Genomic DNA, 18,874 nt, shown 5'->3' with positions numbered 1-18,874 from the left:
GGACAATACACACTCAATCCTCTTTCTTCCCTCAGGTCTTGGTTTCCTGACTCCATTCTCCAGTGAGCCAAAAGCTCGTGGCAAAACCTGTTTATCCCTATCTCTGGTCGGGTGTAACTAGTAACCCCAAAGAATGTTGTGCAATCAGCTGATCCCACACCTATGGAATTAAGTTCTCAAGCCCACTGAACAGACTGGAAAATAAGAGCACAGGGAGTTTCAGTGACTTCCTTCAGCTGATCTCAGAAGAAATAAAAGGCAGGAGGAGCAAGGGGCAAATTCTTTGATTTTGTACTAGCCATCTCCACTCCTGGTGGCACTTTGGGCCTGAGGCTCCACTTCTGCTGAGAATAAGAAGAGAAGGGACAGTTTATTTCTTTCTGGAATTTTCTCTTTGCAAATCATTAAATTCTTCCCTTTGGTTCTTGCTGTCCTTTTTAAGTTTTCTTGACAGTGGTGGAGGTGGAAGTAGGGAACCATCATCCATTAACGGCTGCCCTTGCACACAAAGCTAGAGGCCCCCATGGCTGGAAGTGGGAGTGGAAAGAAAAGGCCGGAAACATAGGTTCTACCTCAGTTTCATCTCACTTGGGAACATACCTGGGAGGAGGGTTGCTGGGTTGCAGAAGCACATTTGGCTCTAAGACCATGAGTCTGTTTTCCAAAGTTTTTGTAGCAGTGGCTCTCCCATCAACGGCCCTCCACACCCACACACCCACACCTGCAGCCTCTCGGGGCTGCTTGATTAGGATGAGGCAAAAATGGGGGGGGTCCACTTACTCCATGGAGATGTTTCTGCTTCTCTCCCATCCAGATGTCAACAGCTGGCTGCTCACCTTTGGATTCCAGTTGCACAACGTGATCCCTGGCTACCCCAAACCAGACATGGATGCCACGGAACCATCCTACGAGCTCGTGCACACACAGATGAAAACTCAGGAGTGGGACAACAGCAAGGTAATGCCCACATGTGCACCCTACACCTTGGCCCCCTCTGATGTTACAAGAGGGGCTTCCCTCCAGCTTTCCAGAAAAGCTCTGGCCAGTGATGGGAGCCAAGACTGTGCCTCCACGGTGCCTGCCTAGAACATTCAGCAAACAGTAACTGTACCACCAGGCAGGCCACTGGGGACCCAGCTGAGGCGCCACATGGCCACAACCTGCCTGAGAGAGTTTTCTGTGCCACACCAAGCTTGGAGTTCCCCAGAAATAATAAGCCTTTACACAGTCTGAGCAAAAGTGCAGGGAGAGAAGGCATGTTCTAAATGCAAAGGTGACATTTTCTAAGCACCTAATGCACCTGGCCTTGGCTGAGGTATTCTCATAAATTAATTCATAAATATCCCATGGTGTTATTGTCTTTATCTTGCAGATTTAAGGCCTGAGGCTTCCCAGTGTCATGCAGCAAGGAGGGCTAGAGCCAGTATCTAATCCCAGATTTGTCGGTTCTGTACCATCTTGCTAAGTACAGGGCCTAGCATACTATAGGTGTTCAAAAAACATTACTTTCTTGTCTTTCTTTTATGACCCAGTTTCAAAAGCTCAGATTATATATCTCTAAAGATTCTTGGCCAGGGATTTAGCTCAGTGGTTCCACTGTCTGCCTCTCAAGAACAAGGTCCCAAGTTCAATCCCCGGTACCAAAAAAAAAAAAAAAAAAAAAAATCCTTAAAATAGTCCCATCCTGCCCCCTCACTTCATGCATTCATTTGCTCTACCCTCAGTGCCACCATTCATATATTCTCTGCTGGTTGCCAACTCTCTGCCTAGCCTTGTGCTCTTCCCACTTAATGAAGGGATGAATCAGGCAGACACCAAGCCTTCAAGGGCATCAGCAGGGGGAAGCAGAGTTGCCATATATCATTCTGCGGCTGTTTGGAAATGTTCCCATCCATCTCCTATTCCAGACTTATTCCTTCAGCCCTCATGCTATTTGTCTCCTTCCCCTAGACTCAAAAATGTAGATCTGCACCCCTATGGTTAGGTGGCACTTTATATTTCCCTCTTGCAATGCACTCCCCACATTATATCTTGATTCCTGTTTTCTTTCTTGTCTCTCCACCAGACTGTGAGCCACCACAGCTTAAGGTCTCCTTAAGTATCCAGAATACTGGCTATCGCCTCATAGATGCACAGAAAACTTTTGTCGGTTGAAGAAGTAAACAGCCCACTTTACAGATAAGGAGACCAGGGTTCAGAGAAAAACTTAACCCAGGACACCGCTGGGAAGTGGCAGAAGGCAGTGAGAACCCAGGCTTGCCTGGCCTTGAGCCTATCCTCGTTTTGCCACCCTCTGCTGCCTTGGCCCTCTCCTGTCCTCCCCACCCCAAGCCCTGCCCCAGATTCCCCCGCATCTGCTTTGCCTGGGTTGACTGTGGCAGTACAGCTCTTTTCTCCCCAACCAGGTTCCCTTCCGCACTCCTCGGAGTCCCTGTCTCAGACTGCCTGTTTGCCAACCTTGCCTGTCAATGAATTATTGATTTCTGCCCTTGGCAAGCATCAGAGATCTTTGTTGTTGAGCACTCCAGCTTTCATGAAACTCTAGGAAATAACTGTTCACAGACAGGGTTCTATTAATTATAAAGAGGACTTAATTTCAGTGGGAGGTGATGGGCCTATCTCTAAAGCCATTTCCCTGAGTTGCTGATAAGGCCCTGGAGCCTTTCTGATCATGGTTTCCCTGACCTCCCGAGCTATGGGAGGGCCAGGGACATGGTCCGCCAAGCTCAGGGCCTTTCCTGTCCCCCAGAGTAGACGAGTGTAGGGTCACCCAAGCAGTCCCAAAGAAGCCCTGTGGGGCAGAGGCTTTCCTTGAAAAGTCACATGTAAATATGAGACAGAGTAAGAGGGCTGATATAAATCACTGCTTTTCTTTTATTATACATTTATAGCCATTCCTTCCTCTAAAACATCACCCTTCTCATCTTTCAAGTCCCAACTCAAACATGGGCCTGAACTCAAACCCCACCCTCTCCATCTCTCTCCTCCACCTTCAGCCTGAGGTGCTTACAGCAGTACAGTTCCTTTCTTCCCAACCAGGTTCCCTGGTTCTGGGCCTTGTTTTCTTATCCCTACTGCAGCAACCCTTAAAACTGAGCCTTGGGATCAGACAGGTCTGGCTTTGAAGGCTGACTTGGCATTAGTGTATTACTATGAGCCAGTTATAACTTCTTTGAGCCTTAGAAATAAAAGCAGAATAATAGTAATTACCATATGAAATTATTGTGAGGCTCAAATGAGACAATGAATGGTGAGTGTATAGCTTGAAGATCAAGCCATAGCACCAGTCTTACCTTGGACCACCAGTTGTCACATTTTGATTTCAGTTATCACTGTGCTATGTCTTTCACCATAAATGAGGAGCAGAGATGCTGTCTGATTCAGTTCTACATCTCCAGTGCTCAGAAAAGGACTAGCCCAGAGTAGAAGCTCTCTAGACAGTCTGAAATGAAGGGTAGGTGAATGGGTGGATGGGTGGCTGGATGTGCTGGTAGCGAGCAATACAGATCAATGCTACCAGTTAACCCTATGAACAGATTTGACTTAGTTACTTAAACTGGTTCTCTATGTTCTTAAGAATTTTTTCCTTTTGTCTTACATACTCTCTCTCTCACTGTCCTCTTCCATCAGTCCATCCTTGGAGTACAATGTGAAGTGCAGAAACAGCTCAAGGCTTTCGTCACCTTAGAACGCTTTGACCAGCTCTATGGCTCCACAGTCACCAGCTGCCAGCAGGCCCCAGAGACGAGGAAGTTTGCATCTAGCGGCTCAGTCTTTGGCAAAGGGGTCAAGTTTGCCTTGAAGGATGGTCGAGTGACCACGGATATCATCAGCATGGCCAATGAGGATGGGCGAAGGGTTGCTGCCATCCTGAACAATGCTCACTACTTAGAGAACCTGCACTTCACCATCAATGGGATGGACACCCACTACTTTGTGAAACCAGGGTCTTCAGAGGGTGACCTGGCCATCTTGGGCCTCAGTGGGGGGCAGCGAACCCTGGAGAATGGGGTCAACGTGACAGTGTCCCAGATCAACACCATGCTCAATGGCAGGACTAGACGCTACACTGACATCCAGCTCCAGTATGGGGCACTGTGCTTGAACACCCGCTATGGTACGACGCTGGACGAGGAGAAGGCGAGGGTGCTGGAGTTGGCCCGGCAGAGAGCCGTGCGCCAGGCGTGGGTCCGAGAGCAGCAGAGACTGCAGGAAGGGGAGGAGGGCCTGCGGGCTTGGACAGAGGGAGAGAAGCAGCAGGTACTGAACACAGGGCGGGTGCAAGGCTATGATGGCTTCTTCGTGATCTCCGTCGAGCAGTACCCAGAACTATCAGACAGTGCCAACAACATCCACTTCATGAGACAGAGCGAGATGGGCCGAAGGTGACAGAGAGGGCTATGGCCTGGACTTCTTGCCAAAGACAGCTACTCTTTTGTGGCCGCACACCTGACTGTGTTGTACTTTAAAAACAAAACAAAACAAAAAAACAAACAAACAAAAAAAAGCTTTTTTAACAAGTGCAGAAAACAAAAAGATACTAGTTGCATTGTTAATCATGCAACATTCTTTTTTTTTTAAGAAAAGAAAAACACAAATTTGGCCTTCACACATTTTTTGCAAAGAACAGAAGGTATTTTTTTCTGTAGTGTGATCACAATGAAAACTTTACTGTCTTTTGTTCCCTTTCTCCTTAAGGAATTTTCCCTGTTATTTGGGTCCATTTCTCTTCTCTTTGGGATGTACATCTCCTGGGATGTGTCCTCACTGTCACTGGGTACCCAGTGCGATGTGAGACGTGAGTGTCTGTGCTTGTCTCATGTGCAACCCTTTCTTCTTTGACTGGGGTCAGGCAAGAGCAAGGGGTGCCGAGAGTGATGGGCCTGTAGAACCTCAGGAGCTTTGGCTAGGCTCCCACAGACAAGTGGTGGGTGCTTACTCACTGTGCTTTGTGCCTCTGGAGGACCACAGATGGCTTCATCTTGCTCTGGAGAATTTCACCATGTCACTCAGCGCCTTTCCAAACTGCCCCAAACTCGTGTCCAAGCTTTATATTTTGATGCTAAATGAAACCCCTTCTCCCTTTTGCAAATCTCATGTAGTTGTCGGTGCCACCCCCATACTGGGCTGAAGGAACTGTTCCCAGATCCTTTCCTCAGTCTGGTGATATAACATCCTGGAGCTACGAGCCCCACCCTCTCCAAAAGGTGAAAGCACCCAGGATGTCTTTGATTGGTTGATCCTCCATGATGTCCCTTACTCATCTCTTCCTCTCTCCCAAAGCCAGATGTGAGAACCAGCACTGCACAGCGAGCCCTCCACATGGCAGCAAGTCCAAGGAAGGGAAGGATTCCCCCTCCCCATGACTTTGGGTACCTTTCGTCCACTGCTCAGCTGCAGCCACTGAGACAGAAGTATGGCGAGAGGTGCTTGGTGGCCTTTGATCCTGGAAAGATACAAAATTTAAAAGTCAGCCAAAGAGATGAGTAAGCAAAGGCATGAACCAAGCATCTTTCTAACCAGCTCCTGAAGTTGCCTCTGCCTCCCCTGTGCAGGCTCATCCCAGAGTTATGCTACAGCAACCTAGGCCTTCGGGAAACCCCTTCTGTGAACTTCCTCTAGAAACAGTTTTCCCTCTAGAGAAGCCCAACCAGGGTTGTGTATTTTGGGGTTTTTTGGGGTTTTTTTTTTAAGAGAAAGGAGCTACTTTGGTGTGGCCTTTCAGTGGTGTACAACTCCACTTCTATCAGGGGCCAGTCCTGAAGCCAATACCATGGATCTGGAAGGCCAGGCTAGCATTGTTCTTGTGAAGACCCATGTCTGCATCATCAGGAAAAGGCTGATGGCCTCTCAGGAGCAGGTACAACCCATGGCTGGAGGCTTCCCAGGAGGAGGCAGCAGCCAGGAGACCAGGGAAGCAAGGAGGGCAGAGGAGGGTAGCAGCATGAGCTGAAAGCTCCTTGTTCAAGGATTTCATTCCTGTTTCATCTGCTTAATTACCGTTCTCATTACCACTCACAGGAGGCTCTGAGAGACAGGAGGGGAAGCCAAATGCTTCCATTTGAGCTGGGCTTCTTAGAAAATGGGACTTTATGGGTTACATTTACATTAAGTGTGGAAAATGAATTCTGAGTCTGAGCTATTCCCCGTGGAAACCTTGTTGGACTGATAAGCTCATGGCACCTTTATAGCCTTACTCACAGAGTCTTCAGAATGTGACACAAGTTAATGAAACCAAGAAGGTCTCTTACTGCATGAGAATCGGAGCAACATGTAGTCCGGGTTCTGCCGGGCAGCAGGAGGTATTCAGAGCTTCTCGGGGAGGGGAGATCTTGCCTTACATCATCCCACTGGGATTAGAGGATGTGTTTCGCTAAGTGCTCTTCCTGTTTCCAAAAAAAGTCACACTGCCTCAACAGTGTGCTGTGGCCTGTTTGTCCGCTGGTTGCCCATTGCCTCTGGATCCAGAGCTCTGCCGAGTCAGATTCAATGCTCCTCAGGCCCACTGCACATGTCATGTGCTGCTTTTTTGGATGGATTGGAAATCAGTTTGGCCTGAAGAACACAAGTTAGTTTTTTTTTTTAATACAAAAGAAATTTATGCCTCTCAAAACGTACTCTTGCTATGAAGGTCCTTGGGCAAAGTTTCCTACCTGTTGGCCTAATTGATCAGTCCCCCTCTTGGCTGCCTAACATCAGTCAAGACCTGCTGGGGACATCTACTTGGAGGTCAGAGACAACATATGGTTCAAGAGAACCATCCCCCTATACCTCCCCAGCTCCTTTGTCCTCCCCTGCTACCCCCTCTCCAAAAGAATACAGTGGACTAATTTTAAGGATCAAAAGCACAGAGAATTAGGTGTTCCTTTATTTAAAGGAGCAATCCTATATTTTCTTTTTCCTGGGCTGAATGCCCAGCTTCTGCAACCCCAAGCTTTAGAGAGGAACTATGGGGTGGGCAGTACCATGTATCTTCATTTTACACTGTGCTATCATTTGGACCAGAGGCTCTGGCCTTGGCTTTTTGGAGCTGGTTCCCATTCAGCCTGGCAGGTGACTCAGGACTTTCCCTCTCAATCTGTCCCCCTGCTGAGACTAGCAGTCCCAATCCCATGGCAAGGATGAGTCTGAAGGTATACACCAGAGTTCTCTGTGCCTACTTAGTGTGCTCCAAGCATTAACTCCCATCCTTGATGGCACCTGCCCTTTTGGCACTAATCAATCAAAATCTTTCCAACTAGTGAAGTGGTCAGACCTCCTGCACTGCCCAGGTTTGTGATTCTGTAGGAAGTTGGCTTCTGACCCTAGAAGGAGGTTTATTTTAGAATAGCTCCTGCCTTCTCCCCTCCTCCTCAACTCCCAGTCAGCCTCTCTGCCACTAAGATGTTATTAATTCCCCGACTTTGTCCCTTTTTTTTTTTTTTTTGAGACAAGGTCTTGCTCTTTAGCCCAGTCTGGCCTCAAATTCCCAAGGGCTAGGACCTAACTTTGTCTTTTATGTAATAAGATTTCCTTTTACCCAACCTCCAGACAGACATTGTTGGAAGGCAGGGCAGGATGGTGACAACAGGAGGGAGGGGAGGGACTCCGTGGAATACCAACCTTTGACAGCCTCTGACACTTGCTTCAGAATTGCCAGCTGAGACGGAACCGAGGTCCACACCAGTGCCTGACTTCTACTTAGGGCTGGAAGTTTTGAAACAATCCCTAGGAAAATGATTGGAGGCTAAGAATGGCCAGGAGTTGTGCTTCCAGATAATCAGGCTAGGGTCGGGTTGGAAGCAGAGGATGAGGAAGAGGCAAGGGAGGTGAGTAAACTGGGCAGTGCTTTGTAGACACAGAACAAGGAGTCAGAATTTTCAAAAGAAGAAGAAAAGGCCTTTTCAGCTGTGACTTTTAAGTCTCACCTTTATAGACAGCAGCGATTTCCATTCTGCAAAGACAGGGTTTTCAATGTGAAATCTTAGGACATAGTTTGACCATCTGCAGCTTTGTGTCTGCAGTGGCCCTCTAGTGACAGAAGGGATGCTGAGCTTGGTGCCCAGGAGGAAGGAGCTTGCTGGCCCTCAGCAGGGTTTGACCACCTGACACACAAAGTGCAGTCTGTTCTGCATTCCTCACAGCAGCCAATAAGCCAAGGAGGTGGCATCTAGTCCTGGTCAGAGAACTCTGCTTCTGAGGGTTCCCAGAAAGAACCCAGCTTCCCCCTTCCCTCGTCGGGACTAAAAGCCTTCCATTTAAGGAACATTGTTCCCAGCTAGGGTCATGCACTTGTTTGTAGTTCAAGGCCCTTTTATTTGACCTTCCCAAACTCATTTTAAAGACTCATTGCTCAGGTGACCGAAACTTTATCCTCTCCAACCTTTACATTCTCAAAAACCAGCTTGGAACCTTGACTGCCCCGGTTATGGTGCGTTCTGAGGTTTCCTTCCGGATGTGAAAGATCAGAGTCAGGGCGCTCTGGGTGGGGGCCTCTGTCACGTTTCCTTTCCCCTTTGAAATGCCAAAGGCATGAAACCCGGTGACCTCCTGGTCCCCAAGAAAATGTGATTTATTCTGAGGGAAAACTGCCGAGGGAGGACTGATTCCCGCACAGGCTCAGCTTTCCTAGCAGAAGCTGATCAGCAGGTGTCTGGCAGTGCCCCAGCAGCCCCGGATTCACCCACCAGAATCTCCCTTTTCTAAACCTGCCTGTTGTTCTGAGGACTTCTGAACCTGCAGCTCTGGCAAAGGACTGTGCCTCGCTGCCTCTGGATGACCAGCCCTGGAGACTCTGGCCTTACCGTGTGCAAATAGTTTTCCTGAAGTCTGGAACTAATTTTGAGAAGTTTTTTTCTCAACATTTTTGTTTCTAACACTGTATTCTTGACTGTGTACATACCAACAAGGCTGTAAATAAATGCAGATGTAGATACCTTCTAGGAAAAAAAAGCATAAAAACAAAACCAGAAGTGATCCCGTGTAGCTTTCGTTGACAAATAAAAGAATATTTTGTGTTTAAATGTGTTTGGTGGCCTTTTTTGGGAGATAGTGGTTGTTATCAGGATGAACTGGACTCAGTCCTAGGCCCCAAAGCCTCTTGTAAGTCCTCCAGGTCACAGCCATCATGGAAAGGGACTTCTCGAAGGTCACAAAGACCTGCAGGCTTCTCCTTGCCAACAGACCAAATGAACAGCAAGTATCTGACATCAGCTGGTGCTGTACATCCGGCCCTGGCTGCTGCCCTCAGGGACAGACTCCAAGGGGGCAGAAAGCCGAAGTTGTCCTGCCGAGTGGGCCAGCACTGGACCCAAAGGCACTGCCCTGTCTATAGTGCCACTGCTTTCCACGAGGGGGCGCTGCATTTTAAAACATATATGCAGGGCCAGGGATGTAGCTCAATGGCACAGCACCTGCCTGGCAAGTGCAAGGCCCTGAGTTTGATTCCCAGTACAAAAATAAATAAAATAAATGCATATTTATCATAATCACACAACAGCTTGGGGAAAAGGAAGAAAACTTTAGCACTGAGAGTTTTTCCCTTTGTTTTTATTTTTTTTTTTAATCTAAGGTCACTATAATCACAGCATACAGGCAATTTTTCACCCTGCTTTTCTCATTAACCTCACATTTAACCTATCAGCCCTAGAAATCAAGGGCAGCAGTAGGTCATTTAGAAAAGTACATGTGTAAGATAAGCTCCCTGATGGGAATTGCAACCCTTCTGCAAACACCTCATCTCGCCCACTGGTCTCAGCTCTGCACCTTGGGAAAGGAGCCTCCAGCTGTAGGCCCCTTCCTGCACCTGCTCAGGTGAAGGCTACAACACACAGCACTACAGTGGGGCCATGAGGTACTGGCAGTGTCAGGAAAACCCAGCTTTTGGAGTTAGGCCACTTGGGTGCAGACTTGGCTCCAGAGCTTACCCTATGATCCTCACCATTCTAAGCCTGGAGTCATCCACCCACAAGAGGATGCAGTGGTAGAGACCCCTTCTGGTTACAGCTGAATTCCAGTAAAGGAAGGGGTAAGGAAAGTTCTCATGCTCCGATTCTGTGGACTGTCACGCAGGGTAAGTTTTCTGTCTCGCACTTCCCTCATCTTGCCTGCCCTCCAAAGTCTAGTATTTGTCCACCACACCAGTGGTTCTCAAACTTTGGCCTGCATCAGAACCACCTTGAGGGCTTACTAAAGCATGCAGGATGTGAGTCAGTATTCCTATGGCATGCCCTAGAATTAGCAGTTCCAACAAGTCCCCAGGTGATACTGCTTTGAGAATCACTAAACGCATTACCCTTTGTGCTGTTTACAGAATAAGCAGCTTAGTGGTACTTTGGATGCTCTTAGCCAACAAAATCTGCACTTCCACTAGAATCAGCTACAAGAGGCCCACTCCGCATCTCTTTTTCTTCCCTACACACACCACAGTCTAGCTGCATGGGAGCATAGCCCAGGACAGGCGGGCCCCAGATGTTCACACCTGCAGGCAAGCAGGCCTTCACACAAGCTCTTCTTCAAGCCCAGCTGAAATAAACTTCTGAAGCCCTCCTGGCTCCTTCCCTTCCAAAGGCACTCACTAGGCATCTGCCTGTTCTTTTCAAGATTGAACTGCCTTGGGGCGTGAGTTCCTGTGGCCCACAGAGGCTATGGCAAATCTGCAGATCTCTGGAGCTCAAAACAGGTGCACACTGCCTAAGGTCAGCCTTCCCTTTAGTCAGCCACCCCCTCTGATGTGATGTATTTGAGAAAGAGGGGTTTTCTGCTAAGCAGAGGCCTCACTGTTTTGCCTGTCCCTGAACTGGCTGCTCCACACCCCTCAGGGCAAAACTGCTGCAGCTGCAGCAAGCCCTGCAAGAAGTAAGAGGGACCAAAGGCTTCTACTTCCCAGCTCAGCCCTGACTGACCTGACTCTCCTTATCTCCAACATCAAAGCTGTCTGGCATTCAAGTTTTCCTCATCCCCTGGAAGCCATGGAGAGAAAAATCCATCCCTAACCAAGGACCCACCCACCCATGACGGCTTCCTGCATTTCCCGTATACTTCTCAGGTCTGAATTAAGCAGCCTGGAATAACTGCCAGGTGGGCTCTGGCCCCCACCCACAGACACGTGCCCTTCCAAGGCCTCATGGGCAGTAGGAGTTGTGAATATACCCTTCAGTCTTTGAAAAATCCAAAACATTTGTGGAGCCACATATCTCACAAGGACAAATATTCATTCTCAAAGGAAGACACAGTCTTCGCACCCACAGGGAAGAGCTGAATTATTTTCCTATCTGCCCTGTAATCTGCTCACTGGGAAGTTAGTAGCTGACAGCATCTGTAGAACCTTCAAACAGTGCCCACTCACAGGACTACCAGACATAGGAGGAGCATTTACTACTGGACTAAGACCCAGAAGAAGCTTTGAAATTCCCTCCGACGGACATCCACACCCTTCTTATGCAGGGTAAGAATCTGAGACTAGGGTGGGAGAGGCGGAGTCATTCTTGCATGTGTGTGTCATATAACTGAGTGGGTGGACGGAAGGAGAAGGAACAATTTCGGGAATAAACCCAAACCAGGCTGATGAAAAGCTGTCATTAACCAGTAACCATTTCATGAGCACTTCCTCTGTATCTTATATACCCCAAGCAGCCTTAGAAGATGTAAAGGTCCTTTGCTTACAAACATCACCATTCAGAATCTAAAGGCTCAAGGCAGATTCTATGATAGCCAACAAGAAATATACTCCATATCACCACCCCAGAAGCATCAGCACCCAGACTTGCTAGAACCCAGAAGTCAAGGAGAAGAGGCCAAAAGTGCAGTCTCTGGAGTCAGGAGACACCAGAAGCTTGAGCTCAGTAGGGATAGGGAGCTGCCAGTGTTATAGTAAACACAGAGCAAGGTTTCCAGGGGCTCCTGCACTACTATGAAAGGGTATGAACTAGATGGTCCCAGGGGCAGGGCCAGAGCCCAAGGGGAGGTCCAGGCTCAGGGGCTGTAGGGGTGGGGAAGGCAAGGCTCCCAACTTGGCGTGGGAGCTGGGCAGGGTGTCCACATGTGACTGGTATAGGTCTGGTTTCAGGAAGAACCAAGTCCTCAGTGACTTAAGCTCATCTCTGGCCACAGCCATGACTGACAGCAGACCCAGCTCCCAGCTGCTACGTCTAATGTGCTCGAGCTGATGAGCCTGAGATTTGAACTAGAAACTCAAACACTGGGCAGGGGGTGGGGGGTATGGGGGAAAGGAGTGTCCAAGTGCTAAGAAAGTAGCTCCGTCAAAAGCCAGTTTTCCACAGGGCCAGGGAAGGAGAGCAAAGCAACTAGAGGAAAGAATCTAAGAAAATTTCCAGAAGAGGCGGCTTTAGTGAGGAGGAGTTGGACAGGAAGGGAAAGCTTCCCGGTGAGATGAAGACATTCTGTTCACGTGAGCCTGAGGAGCCTGACCCTCCAAGCCCCACTCCTGTGAACCCAGACCAAAAAGGCATGAAACCAAAATATTCCCAATGTCTCAATTTTTTCACACAGCAGAACACACGCCCTGGGTACCTCAGTATTTGCTGTGGCAGTTTCATGCAAACCCCAGCAAGTCGCAATGTCTCTTCTGTTTCCTCACTTAGTAAGCATATCAGAGCGCAAGTGAGGGAGAGTGATGGTATTACTGGGACAATTTTAAGCGTGCCCTAACTTATTACAAAAGTAATTAATTTACAAAGCAGTACTTTATTCATAACAACTTTCTCCTGACATGTTGCATCTGTTTACAGTAACAGAAAAACCAAGCACAGATGGCTACCACCCTTTTTCTTCTCTTTCGGTCTTGGGTTGGGGAGTTCCCCTACATTAGATCCTGCGAAGAGGACTCATCTGAATGTATTAGGAAGTGGTCCCAGGAAAAACACATGGACAGAACAGAGTGTGGGACAAGAAAGGAGAGAGCCAATTGAGGATGTGAACACAAACACAGACCCAAGGGCATAACTTTGACTCAGGCCTGAAGGGGAATTACAGAGACAATCTAAGTCAGTCCTGTGAGTTGAACCCATTGGCAGGGGCGCCTTTCAGTCAAAGTAAGGGCTGCCCCCAGGGAGATCAGTTGCCAGGCACTTCCGGCTCTCTGTGCAGAGGGCGCTCCATCGGCCTGAGGACAGCCCGACTACAGAGACCAGCAGGTGCTGGCTGGTGACAATGAAAGCACAGCCTTCATTTATTTCCATCCAGGGAAGTTGATGGAGTCTTATGGCAGGTGTTGCAGTCTCCTTTCCTGCCTCATGATGGGCACCTAGTAAATGTCCACCGCACATTGGCTAGTAAGGGATGAAGCCAAGAGAAAAGGAGAAATGGTCACCTGCACTAAGTTAACAGAGGGCAGGATTCCACCTGTTTGCTCACCAGTGCATCCCTGGCAGTGGGCACAGGCGACATTCATCTGCCCGCTGTGGTGACTCTTAAAGCTAAATTCTGGGGTCTCCTGACTTCTCCCCTTCCTTTCTTGCCTAAGTCCATCAGTGCCGCCACAAACCACAAAGCACTGGGGAAGAGATCACAGCGACCTTGTCATCAGAGGACCCTCTTGACTGAGCAAGTGCTGCCTAACTAGTAAACACAGTGCTGGCCCTGCTTCCCTAATCAGACGCTCTGAGGATGAGCAGTGTGGCTCAGTGGGGAGGGCTCAGTAGACACCGCAGGTGCTGGCTATAGACTCAGGTGCTTTCTTTTTTGGTACCAGGGATCGAACTTGGGTCCTTCAGCTTGGGAAGCAGGCAGCAGAACCACTGAGCTAATCCCCGGCCCCCTAGACTGAGATGCTTTCTACATTAGTCTCTTTTGAACCGACAGTAATTAATGTTCACAGTAGGTGTAGCACCTCCCATTTCAGAGATGAGCCGATGGCCTGTGTATTCGTGATCTGTGCTATTGATGGAATTGGAATTGGAATTCAGGTTTACCTCACTACACGTTCTAGGCCAGTGATAGTGAACCTTTTAGAGCTTTCAATAACAAGCAGTCCACTGTGGCATGTGGGCCATAGGTTCCCCACCCCTGTTCTAGGCTATTTATGTCTAAAGCTGGATGTCAAGGGTTCCTGGTGTGCAGGGCTTCTCCCTCTGAAAAGGGTGAAGAGGATGGACAGTCACCTTTCCAGTCCCTGTCGACAGATACAGGTTCATCTGAGACTTGTCTCCACTTCTAACTCCAGGCCAGCAGCACAAGGGTGGTGTTCCCACAGGACCCTGTGCTTGGAAGGGCCCAGCCTTTACTTTAAGGCTCTGCTTTCATCATCTTGAAATTCTTAATTTTTGGATAAGGAATCCTGTATTTTCATTTTACATTGGTTTGTGCCGATTATGTAGCCAATCCTGTCTGCAGAGCTTACCCAGTGTGGACAAACTCTCACATACTAGGATATTGTCGAGGCCCTGAGGAACTGAGGGAGTCTCTCCAAAGGGGTGAATGAGCTGTTAGAAAGCCTTGACATAACCAGGCCTGGGACTGAACAGAATCAGCTGAGATCCTCCCACCAAGCCAACCAGAAAATTCCCACTCCATGGCAACCATCTAAGTCCACAAAAGTGGCAGATATGTGGAAGGAGGAGACATAGGAACAGTGGAGCGAAAAGAAGCTCCTGGCCAGCCCTGCTGGTGGAAAGGGATCAGGGCTGCTTCCTGGAGAAGGTGACACCTGGACAGAGTTATGAAAGAAATAAATGAAAGAGGGCATTTCTAGTGGAGGGCACATTGGGGTGAAGGCACCACGGGATCCTGTGGGTAACTTGGTGCATCTCACGGGTGAGACAGAGGAGGGGCCCAAAGGTCAGGACTGCACAGGTGGACAGAGGCCAGACGGACAACTACGTAGGCTTGACTGCCACTCCTACTCTCCTCGTTTTCTTGCACATCCTCCTAGGTCAGTTTCCACTTCCACCCAAAATCATACCAGGTGGCTGGAGTGTATGGAAGTAGGGATTCTGATTCTCCAGACAGAGCTGACCTACACTCCAGTTTACCCACCAACACAATCACACACTAAGGCAATTCACACGCTAATGATTTGTTCATGTTGACAACACCACCTAGTGGTCGCCTTCCCATCTCTCCAGACTGACAGCAGATAAACTGGGAGAGATCACCGAAAACTGTAAGTGGTCCCGCTCTGGCACTGTGTAGGGTTCAGGCAACCTTCACTCAAGAACAGGTTCTTCTGACCTGTATAACAGTCCCAAGAGTAAGCAATGACTGAGAAGATGCTCCAAAAGTACTGAACACACACACGCACACACACACACACACACACACACACACAGCTCAGGGAAAAGAGAGAAATGACCTTTAGGAGGACCCTTCCTCCTCTACCTCCGTGTTTTCTGATCCTTGGGCCACTTCTGTTCTTAATGTGCTGTGCCCCCCATGCGGACAACTACAGAAACCACTTCTTAGGTCAGGGTTGGAAGAAGGTGGACAGTGACTCATGTAGCTTGAAGATTTGTCTCAAGAACCTTGAAAGAAACAATGGTAACAGCAGTAACAGTGAAGTGGTAGTGGGAATGGTGGAGGAGGAGGAGGAGGAGAAGTGGGGGGGAAGCAGAAGGCGAAACTAATCTGTCTTTCTTAAGAGCTGTCCCCTGCAACAGGCAACCACACGGGCCTCTTTGCGTGTCCTTGGATAGGTTTTGCATGTGTATGACCTTTTTCTCAGATTAAGGCAAATTTCAGATGGCAGATAACATGTGCTAGATGACAATTATGTGCCAGGCATTTTCTAGGCACTTTTCTAAATGCCTTTCCTCATCTAGTCCTCACCAAATTACAAAAGGAGAGGGCCTTTTAGTATTTCCATTTTTCAGATGGAGAAACAGAGATATATGTGCAAGGACATGTAACCACCAGATGAGAGAACTGAGCCTAAGCAATCCAGGTCGAGAAATAATGTGCTATGGACAATTACCCAGGCTGCCTCCTGAGCCAGAGGCCAAAAGAAAAGGCGCAAACCCTGACCTGGAATCGGCTGGAAGAGAAGGCCATGTGACTGGGTATCCTAGCGCACTTACATACTCATGGGCAAACTCCGTGAAGGGCACCTTTAGCCACATGTGGGTGGGTGCAGAGATGTAAATTGCCCCTAGGCCGGTGAGGAAGAGAAAAACCAGGTTCAGCCTATACGCGGGTGATTCAGTATGGGTCAGGCGGCACTGGGACACTGGGAGGAAAGAAGCGGGATCTAGGGACAGTCCCAGAAAGTATCAGGGCCTGGTCTAAGGGGTTCTGAGGACTACTTCTCTACCCTTCAGATGACAAATTCCCAGCAAAATGTTAACCTTTGCTGTATATGCCATTTCTCCCCCTTCATCTTTATGCCTCCTCCCTAGGAAGACTAGAAGAATGTGAACTGGTGGGTGGGGAGGCTGGACACAGGTTTTTTTTTTTTAAGCAAAAACAGTACTAGCCCCTCCTGGCTGCAAGTCTCCCGATAGACTGGCCTAAGGTGCCATCTAGTGGCCAAATGTGCAAGGTGCAGCTATGGAAGATCCAGTCTTGCTAGGGGCATGCAGAGAGGAACCCTGAGGTGGCTGAATCCTTCGGTTCTTAAACAATGCTGAGAGAGTCTATCATCTCTTGAGTTTTACAAATGAAGAGGAAACGGAAACTCTGAAAAGTGACATGAAGTAGTGATGATTCTCATTTACCACTTGCCAAGTACTATGCTAAGCATTTTACAATTCATTATCTCATTGAATCTTCTCAAGCATCCCGTGAGTACAATTATTTATTCTCCTTTTATTAGCTATATCTGAAAAAAATTTTAAGTAGCATTTATTTCTTGGAGAAGAAATAAACTACGTTAAACTACAGAAGGTTTCACAACCTGGACTCAGCAGATGGTTCTTCTCAGGGTCACCTCACTTGTCCCCAAGCCTCTGCGTCTCCTATATGAGGATCTGTAACTCTGAAGGCTTAATTAAATTCATGTTGAATTGTTTTAAGCAAGACTAATTCCTATATTGCTTTCTATTGCATCTGATCCAGAGGCGCACAGTGTTTGGAAATCCTACATCTAGTGATGATAAGATTTTCTGATATTAAAGCCCTGTAAAACTGCTGACTTTAGAAGTCAACTCCTCTCTTGTTGACTGGAATGCTTCTTTTAAAAAGAACTTTCAGATTCTAGTTATGGAACCCAAATGGGATGTATTCACCAACTCCACGAGAACTCTGAAAAGCAAATCATAGTGGCCAGAGTGGGGAGTAAGACTAGAACGTGGTGTGCCACTAAACTGACAGTAAGTGTACTTCTTTTTTCCTCTCTGGCATTCCCCAATCTTGACTCAAGGCAGTTAAAAATCCAGGAAAAGCCCTATTTTGAACTCAAGTAATGGGAAAATAACCAGAGAGCAGCAGCCTTGGTGTCAGAGGTCACAAACATGCAGCTTTAAGGCGGGAGAGGCTTCTATCTGGCCAGAGAAGGATGGTACCAATCATCCGAGACAGCCCGTACTGTCTTCTCTCCCCAGCTGGTGCAGATGCAGGTACAGTAACTGCAGGAAGTGCATATCAGAGGGCAGTAGATAAAGTCCCAGACTGCTGGCTCTAAAGCCAAAAAGGGGAAACAGAAAATACCTGGGAGACAGCGGCAGTGAGGGAGGGGCCCAGGACAGTGAACCCATATACTTGTTTGTGAAGGCCTAGACTCACTCCTAGACATCTCATCACAAGTTCAGGGCTGACCTGAGCATTATACCACAAACTTCGAGAATTCAGCTAAAGAGCAGCCCATGGCCCAGGCCCCAGGCTGGCCCCTGGCTGGCACACATGCAGAACAGAGCCAAAGAGGTTGGCACTGAAACCACGGTTTACAGAAAGTTGGTCAAAACTTGTGGTCTGAACCCAACCTGGTCAACTGTTTGCTTTAAACAAAACAAAAAAAGAAAAATGAAAATCTCCCAAAAATGTAAATAATACTAGTCTTATAATATTCCAAATATTCAGGATATTTGGTATATAAAGAAAAAAGAATATTAAGAGTATTAATTAAGAGAATAGTGCCAGGGCCAGGGATTTAGCTCAGTAGTGCCGCCACCTGTCTTGTAAGCACAAGGACCAGAGTTCATTCCCTGGTAACAAAAAAAAAAAAAAAGAGTCAGGCGTGGTGGCATACACCTCTAATCCCAACACTCAGGAGGCTGAGGCTGTGAGCTTGAAACCAGCCTGGACTACATAGTGAGTTCCAGGTCAGTCTCAACTACATAGTGAGACCCTGTCTCAAAAGAAAACAAAACAAAAAAAGAAGAGAATATTGCCAGGGATTTGGCTCAGTGGTTCTGCCACCTGCCTCGCAAGGGCAAGGGCCCAAGTTCGATCCCCGGTACCAGAGAGAGAGAAAGAGAGAGAGAGAATATCATGGACAACTTACATGTATAATTTCAATAACTTCAGTGAGATGGACCTATTCCTTGAAGACCACAAACTATAAAACTCATCCAAGATGAAATGGATACTTCGAATAATGTTATTATATAGTAATTTAACTGAATTCATAATTTTGATGAAGCTTGTGAACAAAAACACTCTGGGCCCAGATGGTTTTACCAATGAATTCTACCAAACATTTAATGAAGGGATGATATCTATTCTACAGAATCTCTACCAGTCCCTAGAAGAGTATGGAATACTTCTCAACTCATTGTATGAGGCCAGCATGACTCTGATGCCAAAGCAAAGATAGCACAAAAAAGAAAACTACAAACCAATATCTTTAATTAACACACAAAAATCCTCAACAAGATATTAGCAAGTGGAATCTAGCAATATGAAAATAAATATACCACAACTGAGTGAAGTCTGTCCCAGGAATGCAAGGCTTATTCAGTATTCAAAAATCAATCTTCAGGGCCAGGGATTTAGCTGAGTGGCACTG

At 47.7% G+C, this 18,874-nt stretch overlaps 1 protein-coding gene across 1 annotated transcript in view; it reads left to right on the top strand.

The window, feature by feature from the left end:
• Tenm4 (teneurin transmembrane protein 4) overlaps positions 1 to 7,426 on the top strand; it is a 724,757-nt gene extending 717,331 nt beyond the window's left edge. The window contains exons 32-33 of the mRNA XM_033763938.1: positions 815 to 957; positions 3,631 to 7,426. Coding sequence (XP_033619829.1) covers positions 815 to 957; positions 3,631 to 4,389 — 902 coding nt within the window. The 3' untranslated portion in view covers positions 4,390 to 7,426. The remainder of the gene's footprint in view (positions 1 to 814; positions 958 to 3,630) is intronic.
• Positions 7,427 to 18,874: the final 11,448 nt, after the last annotated feature.

This window comes from Fukomys damarensis, unplaced genomic scaffold, assembly GCF_012274545.1.
Source record: "Fukomys damarensis isolate Sample0158 unplaced genomic scaffold, DMR_v1.0_HiC HiC_scaffold_16, whole genome shotgun sequence".
NCBI lineage: Eukaryota > Metazoa > Chordata > Mammalia > Rodentia > Bathyergidae > Fukomys > Fukomys damarensis.
Note: the sequence above shows the minus strand (reverse complement) of the source record. Positions and strands in the feature narration are given on the sequence as shown.